Below are 17,588 nucleotides of genomic sequence, written 5' to 3' on the forward strand. Positions count from 1 at the left end.
GTAAGAAGACAGCTAGCCACAGTGATGATTAAAAAATGTACTTTGTACCAACAGAGATGTAGAAAACTGAGATAATAATTTGTCTTGGAATAATGAAACATCTTCAGAACAAAATATGAGTGAGGTTGAAGATGTTATAGGGTTACAACATCTACTCGGGAGTACTAAGCCACAACGTTTGATTGAAGAAATGTGATGATCAACATCTTAATAATTTTATCTATTAGTGTTTAGTTCCTTTATTTATTCAATGTCTACTTTTTTTTGCTATTTAGTTTATTTATTTCATTTGTTAATACTTTTCTTTCTTTCAAATTTGGGGGAAGTTCTCATGTGATATGACGGAATGTTGACCACGTTCAGCCAAGCATTTTTCATTGTGGGTATGCTATTCTGGGATGTAAAGGGGAAGACTTGGAAAGTAACAACCAGAGAAGCAGGCAGACGGATAGGAGCTGGTTGAGTAAAGCAATTTAAAGGTATTAAACTCTTGTCACCTGCTCCTTGACTACTGTAGGCAGCCATAGAGGATATTGGTTTAACTTTTACAATGCCCCAGCTGCACTTTTACGCCACCAGAGCTTCACTTTTGTGACGTTATGAAAGCGCCGTGTGTTGGCCCATATTTACAAGGCCATGTAAAGTCACCCTGCATGTCTTTTCATGGCCTTGTAAATTATCCCCCTTTCACACATTACTCTGCATGAAAGGGGCGTTCCATTGATGTTGCTTTGGGTGTTCCCACGCAACACCCATGGAATGTGATGCATTCCCAGATTTACAAGGTTTCCTAAACCTGGGAATGTGTCACATTCTAACGCCTCCCAAAGGGGGGCTTTCAAGTGGTGCAACGCAGAGAAATACATTTATTTCTCCTCATGTTTTGCTCTTTCTATGTGTGCTGCATTCTGCCGCTTACAAAGTAGGAGGAAAATGCCATCAAGGATTTTTTTTGTGCAGGAAGGTAGCCCTATGGTGTAAAAAAAAAAATCACGCCTCATTGAAATATCGATCACAGGCCCTCGCCATAGAGAACCCTCAGACTGCAGCTGTGAAACATCCATTCATAAATTAAATACCCTACTAGATATACTTCGGCCCATTGCATGATGTTGTAATGGAAATCAGTATTTACCACTGATTCTAAATGAAGCGAATCTAATTAACACTGCCGATTGCTGTACCTAACCCACCCCAGGCATGATTTTTGATACAGAGACATTTTGAAGGAATCACCATCCATTAAATATCCTATCTGAACAAGGAAAATTGTCATCAATTAAAAAAAAAAACTGATGAATTTAAGAAACGATGAAAGCTGAGAGCAAGGCTAGGTACAGAAACTCACTGAGATGCCATCCTGGCAAAGATTCCATGAACATTAGAATCTACCCCATATCTGAATTATGGAATAGGTTTGTCGTCCTCACTGGACCACCAGTGAATGGTAGGCCAGAGGTGAATGAGAATGAGGCTTGTCACATGCAAGAGGACATCAATTCATCCAAAAATAATGATCCGACTAACTTGGTTGGACACTTACAGGGCAAAGATGCAGACATTGACAACAGCCCACAGGCAGCGCCGAGAGCCTCCTGCATTTCTATTCCAAATAAGAAATTGTATATTGTGAATAATAACAATTTGCCATTTCCTATTTGGAATGTACTGACATATTCGGTAGGAGTGGTCACAATTTGCAAACAGACTTCTACCGAATGCATTGGTATTTTGTGAATCAACCTATTTAATAATAAGTTGGTTTCCAAAACACCAAAAGGTAGTTGATCGCAAACCAACCTCCCATATTAATATACATGAGGTAGGTCATAAATTACTATACAATTTGATTGGCTAGAGTCACAGACATGCTGGCCTGCTAGGGTCAGCAGACCACCAAGTTTTTGATTACTTTTAAATAAAGAAACTTAATTATTTTAATGGAGCCTGTTATCTTAAAAGGAAAACAGCTGCGTTTCAAAAAATCTGAAAAAGGTTACAACCATTGCCTGCTCATAAAAAATGTTTTTTGTTCGCATTCGCAAAAGGAAAGTGGCCCCTTCTGGACCCTTTCCCATTTGGGAATGGTTATGGAATCCTTTGGCTTGGCTTTACAATATTAAAGTTTTGCAACTGGATTTTGGTCACAAAACCTTCGTACGTAATTTAAGGAATAAAAATTTGAAAGATGCGCCCAATAGGCGCACCTTCCAAATACCCATTCGATATTTACTCACAAACCCAAAATGAGAATTGGTAACGTAGGACCAAATCGCAATTTGTGTTTTGTAAATTTGAAAAATGCCATGTTGCGGTAGCAAAGGCGCCGATTTAACCTATGCAACTATAAAACTGTTTTGTACTTTAGACTCCTAAATCCTTGTGTCCTCCCCTTTTAACCATGGGTGGGGCCAGGGCACCCAGGGACACATGGCCTGGCCCCAAGGTATGGGGTCCCCCGGGCAGATTTCAGTCTCAGGGGGGGGCTCACAATGTATGAGTAAACATGTGCATGCAAATGCGGCAGCCATCTTTACATTTTGAAAAAGTAAATCAACATTTCATCATGGCTATTTTTCTATTTTTGGTTTACTGTTCCATTGTGGTCAACAGCCATTTTAGAACTGCAAATTTCAAAAATCTATACTGTGCAGGAAAATAACAAAAACAATTGACCTCGTATCAGTGTATAACTGTCAGTCCCTCACAGACAAAAAAAGAAATAAAAGAGCAGGGCGCAGAAAAGGAGGTGGGTGAGAGCAAAAAATTGGGAAGTTAGTGGCCTGGCCCTAAAGTACAGCTATGGGGCCCTCACAGAAAACAAAATAGCGAAAAGAAAAACACGTAGCACGATTTGAAAACTAGCATAGCACCTAAGCCACATGATTTGAAAGCTAGCAGCCTGGCAGCAGTAACCAACAGCAGGGTCTCTCAAACAAGCAACAACCAGAAGGGAGAGGAACTAGACAATAAAAAATAAAGAAAGAGATGGTGGGGAATGGGGGTGCCATGGACAAGCAGGGGTATTTGGGGGGGTGTTAGTGTTTGGATGGAAAAAAGAGAGAGGCAAGAAACTGATGCACTCCAAAGGAGTACTGAAAAAGAACTTTAAAAAGGAGTCTCCACGCATCAGCCTTGGAAAGATACACTCTCAGGAGAAAAAACAAGAGGCTTTAGTCAAGGGGCGAGAAAAACACAAGAACGTGGAGGAAAGCCATCTAATGAGATGCAGAGAACCAAGAAAGACATGAAAACCATTGGATCATGAGCCAGGCTATGGCCCAAACCCTTCTCTTTCTATTGTATTGTAGACAGTAGGTCTATGACAAAAAACAACTAGAGCCATCTGTAGGTGAGGCTCAAACAGGTTGCATTTCTGCCAATGCAGCATTTTCAGCTCATGCGAGCCGTTTACACATACCAAACTCCCAAGTTCTCTATTCCGGTTCCGCTTTTGAACCAGAAACCTGGTCAGGCACTTTTGAAAGTTCCTTCCCTTTGGCCCATTGCATGTGACGAAGAACAAACACACTTTGGCAAAGTTTCAAACACACAAAAGGTGATGGAAGGATGCTTACAATAAGTCTCAATACTGGCAATCACTCGGGTACCATTCCAACCCCTTGTTCATCTGCCCACCATGCTGCATCAGTTTGGACCAGCCATATGCAAATTAGTCAAGCTGCACCCCACTGAGGAGCCCCTATCTAGACGAAAGGGGCCTTGATTACCTTATGCTTCAGTCGAGGGAGGAACTGGGATTTTGGGCTGGACGGGGCCTATTTGAACTGCTGTATTTTTTAGAGAGCCGAGCATTTAATGCCTCAGATTACAGCCAAAGCTGCAGTAAACAAACACTGCACATTGCAGCATATTTTATCTTCAGTTCATGCCATTACCTTTGACGCCCATTAGGCCAGGAGTCTCAAAGGCGTTGCCAGGGGTCTGAAGGAGTAAGTCAGGGGTCGCAGCTGTGACCCCTGGTGACCCATAAATTACGTCTATGCTTCTAGGGCTATGGGGCTGCATGCAGGATGTGGCAGTGCTCCATACACAGACTCCACCGTACATTTCAGAACAGTGGCATCCGAAATCCCCTACTTTAGTAGCTTTAGCAGGGGCTGCCTCTTGGCCTGAAGGGCTGGTGGAGTAGGCCCCACTAAAACCATATTTAGTTATTTATGGAGTATTGGGGAAAGCCATGGGTGTGGGTTGTGGCATGTATGCACAGACAAAAGCCATGCACATTAGGATCAGGGGCACGGAGACTTGACACATCGGGGGTCAGAGGGTGGCTGCTAATGGACATTACTTTAATGAAAAGTCAAACAGTAGTGTGGACTGGATATACACTGGGCCATCCAATGCACCCTTGAATTATATATAAAACCACCCTGACTAGTTCCTGGACCTATTTTGTCAGACACCACATTTTCGACCAGCTAATTTCCAGCACAATAGAGAGTGACATGGAGGATGGCACTGAGCCACACAAGTCTGTATGACAGTTCACACTCAATCAATCAATCGCCTTGTAGAGCACGACTTCTCACCCGTAAGGGTCTCAAGGCGCTGGGGGCGGGGAGGGACTGCTGGTCCGTCAAAGGTGCTGTGGTTCAGTCAAAGAACAAGGTCTTGAGGTCCTTTCTGAATTGAGGCAGAGACGGTGATTGCCTGAGGTGGAGAGGCAGGGTGTTTCAGGTCTTTGCTGCGAAGTAGGAGAAGGATCTTCCTCCAGCCGTGGTCTTCACACTATGTTAGTGCTTTGTGCAGAAATTTCTCATAAATACTCATTCTGGTTTTGAGCTAGCAGGTAAAGTTTTAGGATAATGGCCGGATTCTTAAAGCCATTTGTGTATATAATTCTCATTTACACTAGCAAATGGTGTGTTTTACTTGTTCAAATCCCGGTTTCATGTCTCAAAACTGGAATTTGCACATATAGATACATTTTCCCATGTATTTTCTCTCCACGATGGTGTAATATTACTCGCGTATATCCCACTCCTAGGGTAGGAAGTGTGCGTTCCAGTGCGGGATGCACTGGAAAGTTTGTAACACCCACAAAGTGCCGCCTTTGACACGGTTTCCCATCAGATCCTTATGCATCGTCTTGTGGAAGCAGGAGTCGGAGAGGTAGCACTTGAGTGGTTCCGATCCTTTCTTACGGATCGAACCTTCAAAGTATCTACACCACCCTATGTCTCCGCCCCTCGCCCCATTCGTCAGGGTGTCCCGCAGGGTTCGGCCCTCACCCCCTACCCTATTTAATTTGTATGTTCAGCCGCTGGCGGAGGTAGCCCACAGTTATGGTCCCACCATGGTGTCATACGCCGATGACACGCAGCTGGCGGTGGCACTTAATGGTGATTCCAACATGGATGCCCCTACCTTTCAGTCTGCTCTTAAAGCTGTGGCAGGCTGGATGGCGAATAATCGACTCCAACTCAATGCCTCTAAGACCGAGGTCATCATCTTTGGTAGGGAAAGTGGGCTATGGGGAGACCAATGGTGGCCATCCGAGTTGGGCCCTGCTCCCACTCCTGTAGCTGAAGTTAGAAATCTTGGGGTGTGGCTCGACGACAAACTTTCCTTCACTCCCCACACTAAACGTGTAGCTGGTACATGTTTTGGTGCCCTGCAGTGCCTCCGACCTATCTTCAAATTTTTTTATGCGGACACCAGAGAGATCATAGTCCAAGCTTTGGTTCTCACCAGATTGGACTACGCCAGCTCTCTGTTTTTGGGCGTGAATCAGGCAGAACTAGCTCGCCTTCAGCGGGTTCAAAATGCGGCGGCCAGGATGCTGGTCGGCCTTCCGAAGTTTGTCTCTGCTCGTCGAACCATTCAAGATCTCCATTGGTTACCTGTAGGTCAAAGAATTAAGTTTAAAGCACTCTGCTTAACCTTTAAAATTCTTAAGTTAGCCTCCCCTCCTATCCTTTCACAGACAATCCTTCACTATGCCCCTTCCAGAGCCCTTCGATCCTCAGGGTTAAATCTAGCCGTTGTTCCACGTTTTAAAAAAGCTAGAATGGGTGGACGTTCTTTCTCAGTGTTGGCGGCAGCTCTCTGGAACTCTTTGCCTGCCCCACTCCGTTCCATCCCTGACCTGCTCCCTTTTAGGAAGGCATTAAAAACCTTCCTATTTTCCGTAGTTTAGTCCCATTCCTGTCTGGTTACCTTTGCTGTGTTGTGTTTCACTATCTCCTAAAGCGCCGGGATGCCTCTTGGCTGCGGCATCTGCGCGCTATATAAAATAAAATAACATAACATATTCACAAATATTTTCATACCCATGCATACCATGCAATGTTCAGGGACTTACGTCCGTCAAGTGCAGTAGTAAATCATTTCATTTAAAGCGTGCAAATTGGAAGAGTACACCCCTAAAAAATGGCAAAGTGTAAGGGAAGGAATTTCTCCACTGGGAAAAAAAATATCCCCGTGGTGGAAAACAAAAAACTTTCAATTGCACAAACACAACGCTATGTTTGCAAGATCAACTCTCACTATGTACAAGGATTGTAGGGATACTCTTGAAAACAAAGGACAGTTACAGTTTTCAAGGAGTACTCTTGGAAACATTTGCGAATTCCGGAAATTTGTATATCTGCACCTACACGATATACTTAGTTAACTTGCAGATATGGACTTCCTATTAATGTGCATCAGGTCTAGTGCATAAACGTGGACTTCACTAATCAGTGTTGAAAAATTACAATTTAAGCAATCTTACAAAAATTGATATTTAAAAACAAATCTGGGGCTAGATGTATCAACATACCCTTTTACGATTTCCAAATAGCGATTTTTAAGGAATCGCTATTTGGGAATTGCAAAATGGCATGTATGTAGAAAATCGCTATTTTTTAGCGATTTCTTAAAATTCCTTATTTGCGATTATCAAATTGCTAATCGCAAATCTATACTAATATAATAAAGAGAGAGCCCAAACCTTTGAGGCGGGTAATCTCAGGAACTACAGCACCAATCACAACACCCAATACAGCGTTGGAAAGGGCAGTTGCAGCAGAAGGACATAGGCAATGCAGACTCCCACCATATACATTTAAAAGGTAAAAGAACCGTGCCAGTAAAGTAGTCCTTTGTGGGCGTGTCTGCGTTGTGCTGTGGGCGTGTGCTGTGGGCGTGACAAATGCTGGTTGATGTGTGGCACGTTCCGCCCTTCATGCCATGTCTCATATCGTGTGCTAATCCCACCCTGCTCCCTTTAAAAACCCCTGCACCCCATAATCATAACCCACCCTTACTCCTTAAAATACCCCAACACCCTTAAGCACTAACCCATCTTAACCCTATAAATATACCCTGTACCCCAAAACCCAAACCTATCCCTAAACCCTAAAAATACCCCTGTACCCCAAAACCCAAACCTAGCCCTGAACCCTATAAATACCCCTGTACCTCAAAACCCAAACCTACCCCTGAACCCTAAAAATACCCCTGTACCCCAAAACCCAAACCTAGCCCTGAACCCTAAAAATACCACTGTACCCCAAAACCACCCCTGAACCCTAAAATACCCCTGTACCCCAAAACCCATACCTAGCCCTGAACCCTTAAAATACCCCTGTACCCAAAAAACCCAAACCTACCCTTGAACCCTAAAAATACCCCTGTACCCCAAAACCCAAACCTAGCCCTGAACCCTAAAAATACCCCTGTACCCCAAAACTCAAACCTACCCCTGAACCCTAAAAATACCCCTATACCCCAAAACCCAAACCTAGCCCTGAACTATAAAAATACCCCTGTACCCCGAAACCCATACCTATCCCTAAACCCTAAAACTACCCCTGTACCCCATAACCCAACACTATATCTGAACCCTTAAAATACCCAAACACTCCAAAACATATACCTCAGTACCTCAAAACATATACCCCTATACCCATACTTACCTTATCTAAACATTAAAAAAAACATGCTTTTACCATTCACGCATTTACAACGAATTTCGTTGTAAATGTATGCGTGGTAAAAGCATATCAAATATAATGCCATACGTTATAATGGCATTGCGGAGTCATGGTACTTTCGTAATGAAAGTATGCGGAGTGATGGTATGCGGAAAGAAAGTTGCGGAATAATGGGTGTTTACCCTCCCCCGGTAAGTACATTGGTGGCACGGCGGCCCACATCTCCAGCAACATACTCATATTTTTTCACCAAATGCACAGGTCTCTCTCATTGATGGCCAGCACCGACATACACTTTTAGGCACACCTCCCGCCACAAGTTCTAGAATTGCGAACTTTAGAGCTGGGGAGCTACGTTCGAATCTCGGCATCAGCTCAACATCCTGTGAACCCAGGCAAATCGCTTTGTCTCCACGTGCCTACCACAAATGAATGTGTTCTTCTGTAATGTAAATTGTGCTCTAGCCATGTTGTCGAGTTCGCACTATATAATATTGCAAGGAAAAATAAAGTAGGGAAACTCGAGTTCACACACTACTGAACGCGCACTTTTAAGTGCATCATCAGTGCACTGTGAATTGGAGCGTTTCACAGACCTGTCACAGATAAGAAATGCCATCTAAACGAAATCCTACAAAACAATATACTACTGGCCGGCAGCAATTCATACCCGGACAACGTCGGGACGGGCTGCTAGTAAGGAATAATTTCCCATTCATTTCTATGGGCCAGGAGGCCCATAGGAATGAATGTGAAATTATTCTCAATATGCGATTCGCAATTTGCTAATCGCAAATTGAGAATAATTTCAAGGGTGCAGGGGTGTCTCAAGGACACCCTGCTGCACCCCTGAAAACGACATGTGTGCGCATATGGCGCACATACATGCCCTAAGGGCATGTATTAGCGTCACATGGCACCTTTACAAATTGCATAAAGTGCATTTGTAAAAGAATTCGCAAATTACCACCAACTACAAGTTGGTGGTAATTAGCGATTTCTTAGCCAAAATTCGCTAAAATTAAATGTTTCATACATAGCATTTAAGAAATCGCAATTTGCGATTTCTTAAATGCTTGCACAATGTTGAGGAATCGCAAAATTTGCGATTTCTTAATATTGCTGACTTTTTGCATGATACATCTCATTTCCCGTTTTTCTTGTCGCAAACGCTGCTATTTTGCGAATCGCAGCGTCTGCGACAAGAAAAAAGCTTGATACATCTACCCCCTGATCATTTGTAAATGTCTTCAAACGTGAAAAAGTTCTCTGTTATTTTTGAGTTTTGAAACATTGTTTCCTTTTGAAGTGTCCATAAAGAACATTTAAATTTCCTGTACTAGTGCGTAATCCGTGAAAGAGCGCGGGCTAATCGTTTAGGAGCGCCTTACGCCACTTTGAATGAAAACAGGAGTTAATGCATTTGAAGCAACTTTTCAACCCAATGAGCGTCGGTCGGTTCCATGGCCGGTCACAAAACAGAAATAGATTTGACATTTTGAAGGCCTCCCTCCAGAGTAGGAGCTCTCCCTGCACAGAAGTCTGTGTCAGCTGCACGGACTACGGTTGCCCGGTTGGCTCAAAGCGCCCCTTGAGATCTCATGTTTCCTGTTTGACAAGTGTATACAAATAGCCACATGCCAGGGCCATGCGCTGATTCGAGTTGATCCTAGAGCCATGCTGCCCGGGTTCCAGGTCGCACACATGTAGGTCCGACCGAGGCCTGATGCCACTGTTACCGGATGTTATGCGTGCCTGGTCCATGCCCGGAGGGGGCTCTCTCCGCTCCCCACTGAAGATCTTACGTGACGCCTCTTTCCTTCCTTCAAGAAGATGGTCGAGCGAGGAGCCCCTGATTCCCAGAAGGCCCTCCCTCAAGAGGAAAGGTATTTAACGATATAAGACTGTGGCACTTACCTGCTTCCCCGGGATTGGGCCGGTGAAGGTCAAATGGGTTCTGGGTAGGTTTACCAGACGTTTCTCAGCAAAAACAGGGACAGTTTGAAATAGTTAGTATGTCTGCAGCGGGCTAACATGAAGAGAAAAAAAATCTATTAATATGTGTAGCAAGTGATCACCCAAATTGTAAGTGAGCTTAGAGTCTGAGCATAACATTTTGAGTGAGCAAAGCGTGCAAAGTGAAATACTGCAAGCAGTTCAAATAACTCATATGCATGTAGGCATTTTTCCAGCAAGGAGGACAGACAGCTGAAGAAGCTGGGGTTCTCTTGAATGGATTTGTAGGGTCTGTATCCTCTCTCCTTGGTGCCTCTGGTTGAGAGGTCCAGGGTCAGGGCTGGTTTCCTTATCATGAACAAGTGATGAATCAGGAAATTAAAAGACCTGCTATACTGTTAGATGCAGTATTCAGGCTATTTCCTGAATAGTTTTTTATTTTTGTTATTGTTTTATCTTCATACAGTTTTTATTGGATTTAAAAGAGAAAGAGGTACATGGTCGAAAGATGTGTCACAATCATTATAATATATAACATTCTATCAACTTCTTGTACAAAACCATACAAAAACTTGTATTACTAGGTTGTTGGGCACGTTTTGTTTGTAGAACAAAAGAGGGCTGATAGAAAGAAACAGAAGGAAAAAAGAGAGAAAAAGAAAAAAAGTAGATAATAGCTGGCCGAGCTAGGGTGAGGTTGAAGGGTTGCTGCTCGTACCTTCCCTGGTGTTCCAGTACGATGAAATCTTGTCAAAATTGCTTGAGAGTGGACTCGTACTTGGCATTCAGTCTAAGGTTAACTTCCCTATTTTTCTTTGCCATAATACCTATATTTGTACTTCTGATGGTGGCTTTCATTAGATCGCATATAGTGGCTACTGAGAGATCTGGTGATGAATTCTCTTTAAAGTATTTTGTTATTGTGATGTTTATGATGTCTATAGAGACGTGATCTTCAAACATTCCTTCATTCATTTTTCTATAGCCATTTTTAGGGCTCGGACTCCTCCCCCTGGGGGAGGAGTTAGAGAACTAATGTTAAAGGAGAAAAAAAAGAAGAAGAGGGCCTTGGAGAGATAAATTCCAGACATTCCTTAGCGTTTTGTGGCATCTGGTCAGTGATTCGTCTTCCCTGTGCTGTGTATGTAGTAGCCTTGAAGTGATAGGCTGTAAGTAATGTACGCGTGCCCGATGTGGCATTTTGTGTGCGAGAGCGAGCATGGCAGAGTGATTAATCTTAATTACGAGCAGTCAGAGTGCCCGTGTAATGCAAGCCAGATGATGCGAACGCGTTCACAGCGGTGAGCGCGTTCAATGTTAAATGACGAGAGGCAGCAGGCGACGCTCACAGAAGATGACTCATACATGCTCGTCCACACTGTAGTTCTTGTTTTAAGTTGCTACGGGGTGTCTTTTTTCTGCCTCTGCGTGACAGTCTGTAAGAATAATGAGCGATGGTGTGCTGACTGTTTATTTTTAGGGTCTGGGAAGGGGAGTGTGTCCGTCCGTTGTTTGAATGTGTGTAGGTTTCAGTTCAATGATCTAGAACACGGAGGAGAGAGACGTTGTCTACGTAATCAGATTTTTAAAAACTTCACTGCCCCACAGTTTCTAGAACAGGCTGTTGACTGCAAGACTGATGCACATTCCCAGACTTCCGTAATTTCTAATGAACTTTAGGCATTTTGAACTTTCTGAACCCTGTCTGATGCAGCCACTTCACTAATACATAACAGAACAGGCACAGTTTCCCTCGCTGCTGTATAACCGCCAAATGGTTCCAAGCCCATACAGTCCATGGCCTCTCTGGAAAGGTTTCCAGGTGGATGCTAGTTCGCTGAGGGAAAAAGTTGGAAGCGCCTATTAACTGAAAGACCGGCAAGGCAACAAGGAACGGCAATGGCCGTGAGTGTGACAGTGGAGGAGGGTGAGCGGCGGACATGGTATGGGCACACAAAGTGAACTAGACGGCTAGAGTGAAGTCACCTCACATGCGTGCATAGAATATATTCTTTGAGATTTAGGAACGCGTGCTGCTTGGCGAGTTGTGCTGGTGGAAGCTGTGCACAGCGCGAACAGGGCTACCCGCCCAAGGATGTGCATAGTGTAACTCGTTTCTGCACCCGTGGCAGTGCTTGCATCCAGGGTCATAGGGTCACTTTCTATGGGTCCGTCACCTGAGCAGCCCCAGATCGTTTTCAGTCCCGCTTCTTATAGCCCCTTTAACGTGATTCCCCCCTTGCTGACATATGTTTATATTTCTTACCAGGTCTAGTTTTATTATTTATTTTAATCCCAAAGCACGTGTTTGAGGCTGCACTGTTTATGGTGGTCTTGAAAAGCCTGGCAGACTCCGAGATAAAAGGGAGTGGGGGGCTGCTTCTGCAGATGGAAACAGTGATAACTCACTGAAAGAGGCCAGGGTGGGATTTGCAAAGCAGGCGCCCTGTAATAGAATTCTCCATAATCTATTATCTCAACAGGACACCCAGAGACCTATTTCAAGAGATGCTGCCTCCTTCTGCGGCCCTTTCAGTTACCCTAATGCGTTATTAACCGAGAGGAAAGTCCAAATGCACAATTGCAATTTTACACTTCTGGGGGCCACGTATTTCCATTTTTTTGTCGCAAGCACGTGCTGCTATTTACGTTCTATTTCACCTTAAAGAAAGTACTTTGTGGGGCGGCGACAGAGTATACCCCAGCGGTGGGAATGAGAGGGAATTTGGGATCGACCCCAGCACCTCATTGCCATTCCCGCACATACTTAAAACTATAGTTCCTCGAATTGATTGTTAGCAGCACTTGAAGTGTTCCCTCTGACTCAATGTTGGTCGACTTTTGAAACTGTTTAAAGAGAACAACAGAAGCTTAAAGAGAACAGCAATGGATAGGGAGGAGCTATTGTAGTAAACACAGTGGGCAGTGCAAGAGGGGCAAGGAAGCACTATTTGACTGGGTCATCTCGTTGTAGGGGGGGGCTGCTTTAAACCGAGCACGGGGCAGGAGAATGGGACGGGGGCACACCTTAATGCCTTTGCAGGGCCATTGTAGGATCACAGCGTGCCCTCTGCCGACACGTGTTGGGCGGTGCCCTTCTCTGGGGCGTCGCATATAATCGACTGTGCAGGTACTTTGGGAGGGGGGGGCTCTCTGGTGTTAAAAGAAACGTGTTATTCTGTAAACACACCACACAGGGACACCCCAGAAAAAGAACGATTCGTGTATTTCCTTCCTTTAGTGACTGCAGAGTGAGAACCATGCACTTTAATCCCCAACTGGAAAATGGTTAAAACAATTGTCGACCTATTTATATTTTGGCATTGTATCGGGCACAAACACCACCAGCCGTCAGTGCAGGCTTCCACCAGGTACACACCACCAGACGTCAGTGCACACTTTCAACAAACACACACACACACACCACCAGCCGTCAGTGCACGCTTTCACCAAGCACACACACCATCAGCCATCTGTGCACACTTTTACCAGGCACACACACACCACCAGCCGTCACAGTGCATGCTTCCACCAGGCACACACACCTCCAGCCAGCAGTGCATGCTTCCACCAGGCACACACACCACCAGCCATCAGTGCACAATTTCTACGAACACACGCACCACCAGCCATCAGTGCACACATCAATTGTTAACGCATCCACAATTAAGTATTGTAGCAGGGTGTCCAGGGCCAGCAGTGTGTGTGTGCAGGGTGAGCAGAGTGTGAGTATGCAGAGTGAGCAGAGTGTGAGTATGCAGAGTGTGAGTATGCAGAGTGAGCAGAGTGCGAGTATGCAGGGTGAGCAGAGTGTGAGTATGCAGGGTGAGCAGAGTGTGAGTATGCAGGGTGAGCAGAGTGTGAGTATGCAGGGTGATCAGTATGCGAGTATACAGGGTGATCAGTATGTGGGTGTCCAGGGCCAGGAGTGTGTGAGTGTGCAGGGTCAGGAGTGTGTGAGTGTGCAGGGTCAGCAGTGTGTGAGCATGCAGGGTGAGCAGTACGTTGGTGTCCAGGGCCAGCAGTGTGTCAGTGTGCAGGGTCAGCAGTGTGTGAGTATGCAGGGTGAGCAGAGTGTGAGTATGCAGGGTGAGCAGAGTGTGAGTATGCAGGGTGAGCAGTGTGTGAGTATGCAGGGTGATCAGTATGCGAGTATACAGGGTGATCAGTATGTGGGTGTCCAGGGCCAGCAGTGTGTGAGTGTGCAGGGCGAGCAGAGTGTGAGTGTGCAGGGTGAGCAGAGTGCGAGTATGCAGGGTGAGCAGAGTGCGAGTATGCAGGGTGAGCAGAGTGCGAGTATGCAGGGTGAGCAGAGTGCGAGTATGCAGGGTGAGCAGAGTGCGAGTATGCAGGGTGAGCAGAGTGCGAGTATGCAGGGTGAGCAGAGTGCGAGTATGCAGGGTGAGCAGAGTGCGAGTATGCAGGGTGAGCAGAGTGCGAGTATGCAGGGTGAGCAGAGTGCGAGTATGCAGGGTGAGCAGAGTGCGAGTATGCAGGGTGAGCAGAGTGTGAGTATGCAGGGTGAGCAGAGTGTGAGTATGCAGGGTGAGCAGAGTGTGAGTATGCAGGGTGAGCAGAGTGTGAGTATGCAGGGTGATCAGTATGTAAGTATACAGGGTGATCAGTATACGGGTGTCCAGGGCCAGCAGTGTGTCAGTGTGCAGGGTCAGCAGTGTGTGAGTATGCAGGGTGAGCAGAGTGCGAGTATGCAGGGTGAGCAGAGTGCGAGTATGCAGGGTGAGCAGAGTGCGAGTATGCAGGGTGAGCAGAGTGCGAGTATGCAGGGTGAGCAGAGTGCGAGTATGCAGGGTGAGCAGAGTGCGAGTATGCAGGGTGAGCAGAGTGCGAGTATGCAGGGTGAGCAGAGTGCGAGTATGCAGGGTGAGCAGAGTGTGAGTATGCAGGGTGAGCAGAGTGTGAGTATGCAGGGTGAGCAGAGTGTGAGTATGCAGGGTGAGCAGAGTGTGAGTATGCAGGGTGATCAGTATGTAAGTATGCAGGGTGATCAGTATGTGGGTGTCCAGGGCCAGGAGTGTGTGTGTGTGCAGGGTCAGCAGTGTGTGAGCATGCAGGGTGAGCAGTACGTTGGTGTCCAGGGCCAGCAGTGTGTCAGTGTGCAGGGTCAGCAGTGTGTGAGTATGCAGGGTGAGCAGTACGTTGGTGTCCAGCGCCAGCAGTGTGTGAGTGTGCAGGGTGAGCAGTGTGTGACTTTGCAGGGTGAGCAGTGTGTGAGCGTGCAGGGTGAGCAGTATGCAGGGTTAACAGTGTGTGAGTGTGTAGGGTGAGCAGTGTGTGAGTGTGTAGGGTGAGCAGTGTGTGCGTGTGTAGGTTAAGCAGTGTGTGACTGTGCAGGGTGAGCAGTGTTTGAGTATGCAGGGTAATCACTATGTGAGTATGCAGGGTAATCAGCTTTTCACCAAGCTCACACACACCACCAGCCGTCACTGCAAGCTTTCACCAGGAGCACACACACACCATTAACCATCAGTGCACACTTTCACCAGGCATACACACACCACCAGCCGTCAGTGCACGCTTTCACCAGGCACACAGAGTAGTGAGTGCAGAGTAGTGAGTAGAGTAGTGAGTAGTGAGTAGTGAGTGCAGAGTAGTGAGTAGTGAGTGCAGAGTAGTGAGTAGTGAGTGCAGAGTAGTGAGTAGTGAGTGCAGAGTAGTGAGTAGTGAGTGCAGAGTAGTGAGTAGAGTAGTGAGTAGAGTAGATTAGTGAGTAGTGAGTGCAGAGTAGTGAGTAGTGAGTAGAGTAGTGAGTAGAGTAGTGAGTAGTGAGTGCAGAGTAGTGAGTAGTGAGTGCAGAGTAGTGAGTAGTGAGTGCAGAGTAGTGAGTAGTGAGTAGAGTAGTGAGTAGTGAGTAGAGTAGTGAGTAGAGTAGTGAGGTGAGTAGAGTAGTGAGGTGACTAAAGTAGTGAGTGCAGAGTAGTGAGTAGAGAAGTGAGTAGTGAGTTGAGTAGTGAGTTGAGTAGTGAGTAGAGTAGTGAGTAGAGTAGTGAGTAGTGAGTGCAGAGTAGTGAGTAGTGAGTAGAGTAGTGAGTAGTGAGTGCAGAGTAGTGAGTAGTGAGTTGAGTAGTGAGTAGAGAAGTGAGTAGAAAGTAGTGAGTTGAGTAGTGAGTAGAGTAGTGAGTAGAGTAGAGTAGAGTAGTGAGTAGAGTAGTGAGTAGAGTAGAGTAGTGAGTAGTGAGTGCAGAGTATAGTAGTGAGTAGAGTAGTGAGTGCAGAGTAGTGAGTAGTGAGTGCAGAGTAGTGAGTAGAGTAGTGAGTAGTGAGTAGAGTAGTGAGTAGAGAGTAGAGTAGTGAGTAGTGAGTAGAGTAGTGAGTAGTGAGTGCAGAGTAGTGAGTAGAGTAGTGAGTAGTGAGTAGAGTAGTGAGTAGAGTAGAGTAGTGAGTAGAGTAGAGTAGTGAGTAGAGTAGAGTAGTGAGTAGAGTAGAGTAGTGAGTAGGACATCACAGGCAGCAGCTGTGCAAGCTTCTTACACTCACAAGGAGACCACAGGCAGCAGAGGTGCAAGCTTCTCACACTCACAAGAAGGACATCACAGGCAGTAACGGTGCAATATTCGCACACTCACAAGGAGATCACTGGCAGTACACACCACATGAACACACTCCATAACACATAGCAACAATACATTGGCATTTACAATGCCATTAGCTCAAACTCAAATAAATCCGAGCCCGATTGCATTTCTAATGCTTGTTAGTAAGTGGTTTGGACATATTTATATCTAAGGTAATGTAGGCATGGTTAAAAATCACCTTTGGTTCTACCTAAGGGTTTGTGTATTGTGTTACATGAGAATTGCTAGTGAGTATATAATCTAATCTGGTCATTGTTTTATGATAGTGTGAGTAATAGGTATATTCACTACCCGTTGGATTGCATAGGCACCATATATCCGAGAGGTTGTTATCTTTACATAATTTGTGCAGGACTGAATGGGGTTTGCTTGGTTTATATGTGCACATGGATAGCCTTTATAACGTGCTGTTCCACTGGAGGTTAAAATCACCAATTATTTGTGTACTGCTGTTATTTGGCAATTCAGGGATTTGTTTTCTAATATGAATCCGAGATTGAGGTACATGCCCTGTAGGTACATAAGAGTTGAAAACATAAAATGTTAAATCATCTGGATAGTCTTGAGATAAGCCATCTACCTTTCTCATTATAGTGCAAGTCATTAAGAACAATTCTTTAAAAATTTTAAGAGTAGGGTAAGGATGCTATATATTTCTTTTTTTACAACAGGAGAGCAAATGCAATTGTGAACCCAAGAAAACTGCCTACTGCGGGCTTCTGTATGACCTATTTCGGTTGCCTGAAGAATTATTATGATTTAATGCCCCCCTCAAGTTTATCGGTACAAAAGGGGGTGGTGACGGACGGAGCATCTGAGTCAATCAAACACTCACACCCAGTCAAAAGATCTGGGTTTAATCCATCACCGTTATGGCAGTAGTCTATTATATTTTTGCACTTTACGGGGTGATTGAGGCCTTTGGCGTTGAGCGACAGAATATTAAAAGAGTTGGGCTCCATCATTTAGAGTTTTTGTTCAAACCATGGAAATATATTGGTTGATATATGAGAGTTTCATGATTGTTGGGAAGATTGTCCTCTGTAAAGCATCTACATGTGAGGGTTAAGTGTGGTGCATACGCCCCTGGGGAGAC

The 17,588-nt window shown here is 45.2% G+C and overlaps 1 protein-coding gene across 2 annotated transcripts in view; it reads left to right on the plus strand.

The window, feature by feature from the left end:
- The window catches only part of SH3TC2 (SH3 domain and tetratricopeptide repeats 2), a 313,696-nt gene that overhangs the window by 10,412 nt on the left and 285,696 nt on the right, over nt 1–17,588 (plus strand). The window contains exon 1 of one of the 2 annotated variants that reach the window (XM_078652994.1): nt 9,660–9,829. The exons of the other annotated variant lie outside the window; for it this stretch is intronic. Coding sequence (XP_078509120.1) covers nt 9,670–9,829 — 160 coding nt within the window. The 5' untranslated portion in view covers nt 9,660–9,669. Of the gene's footprint in view, nt 1–9,659; nt 9,830–17,588 lie in introns of those variants that run through there. 2 annotated transcript variants of the gene reach the window in all.

The sequence above is a fragment of the Lissotriton helveticus genome, chromosome 7, assembly GCF_964261635.1.
Source record: "Lissotriton helveticus chromosome 7, aLisHel1.1, whole genome shotgun sequence".
Lineage (NCBI taxonomy): Eukaryota > Metazoa > Chordata > Amphibia > Caudata > Salamandridae > Lissotriton > Lissotriton helveticus.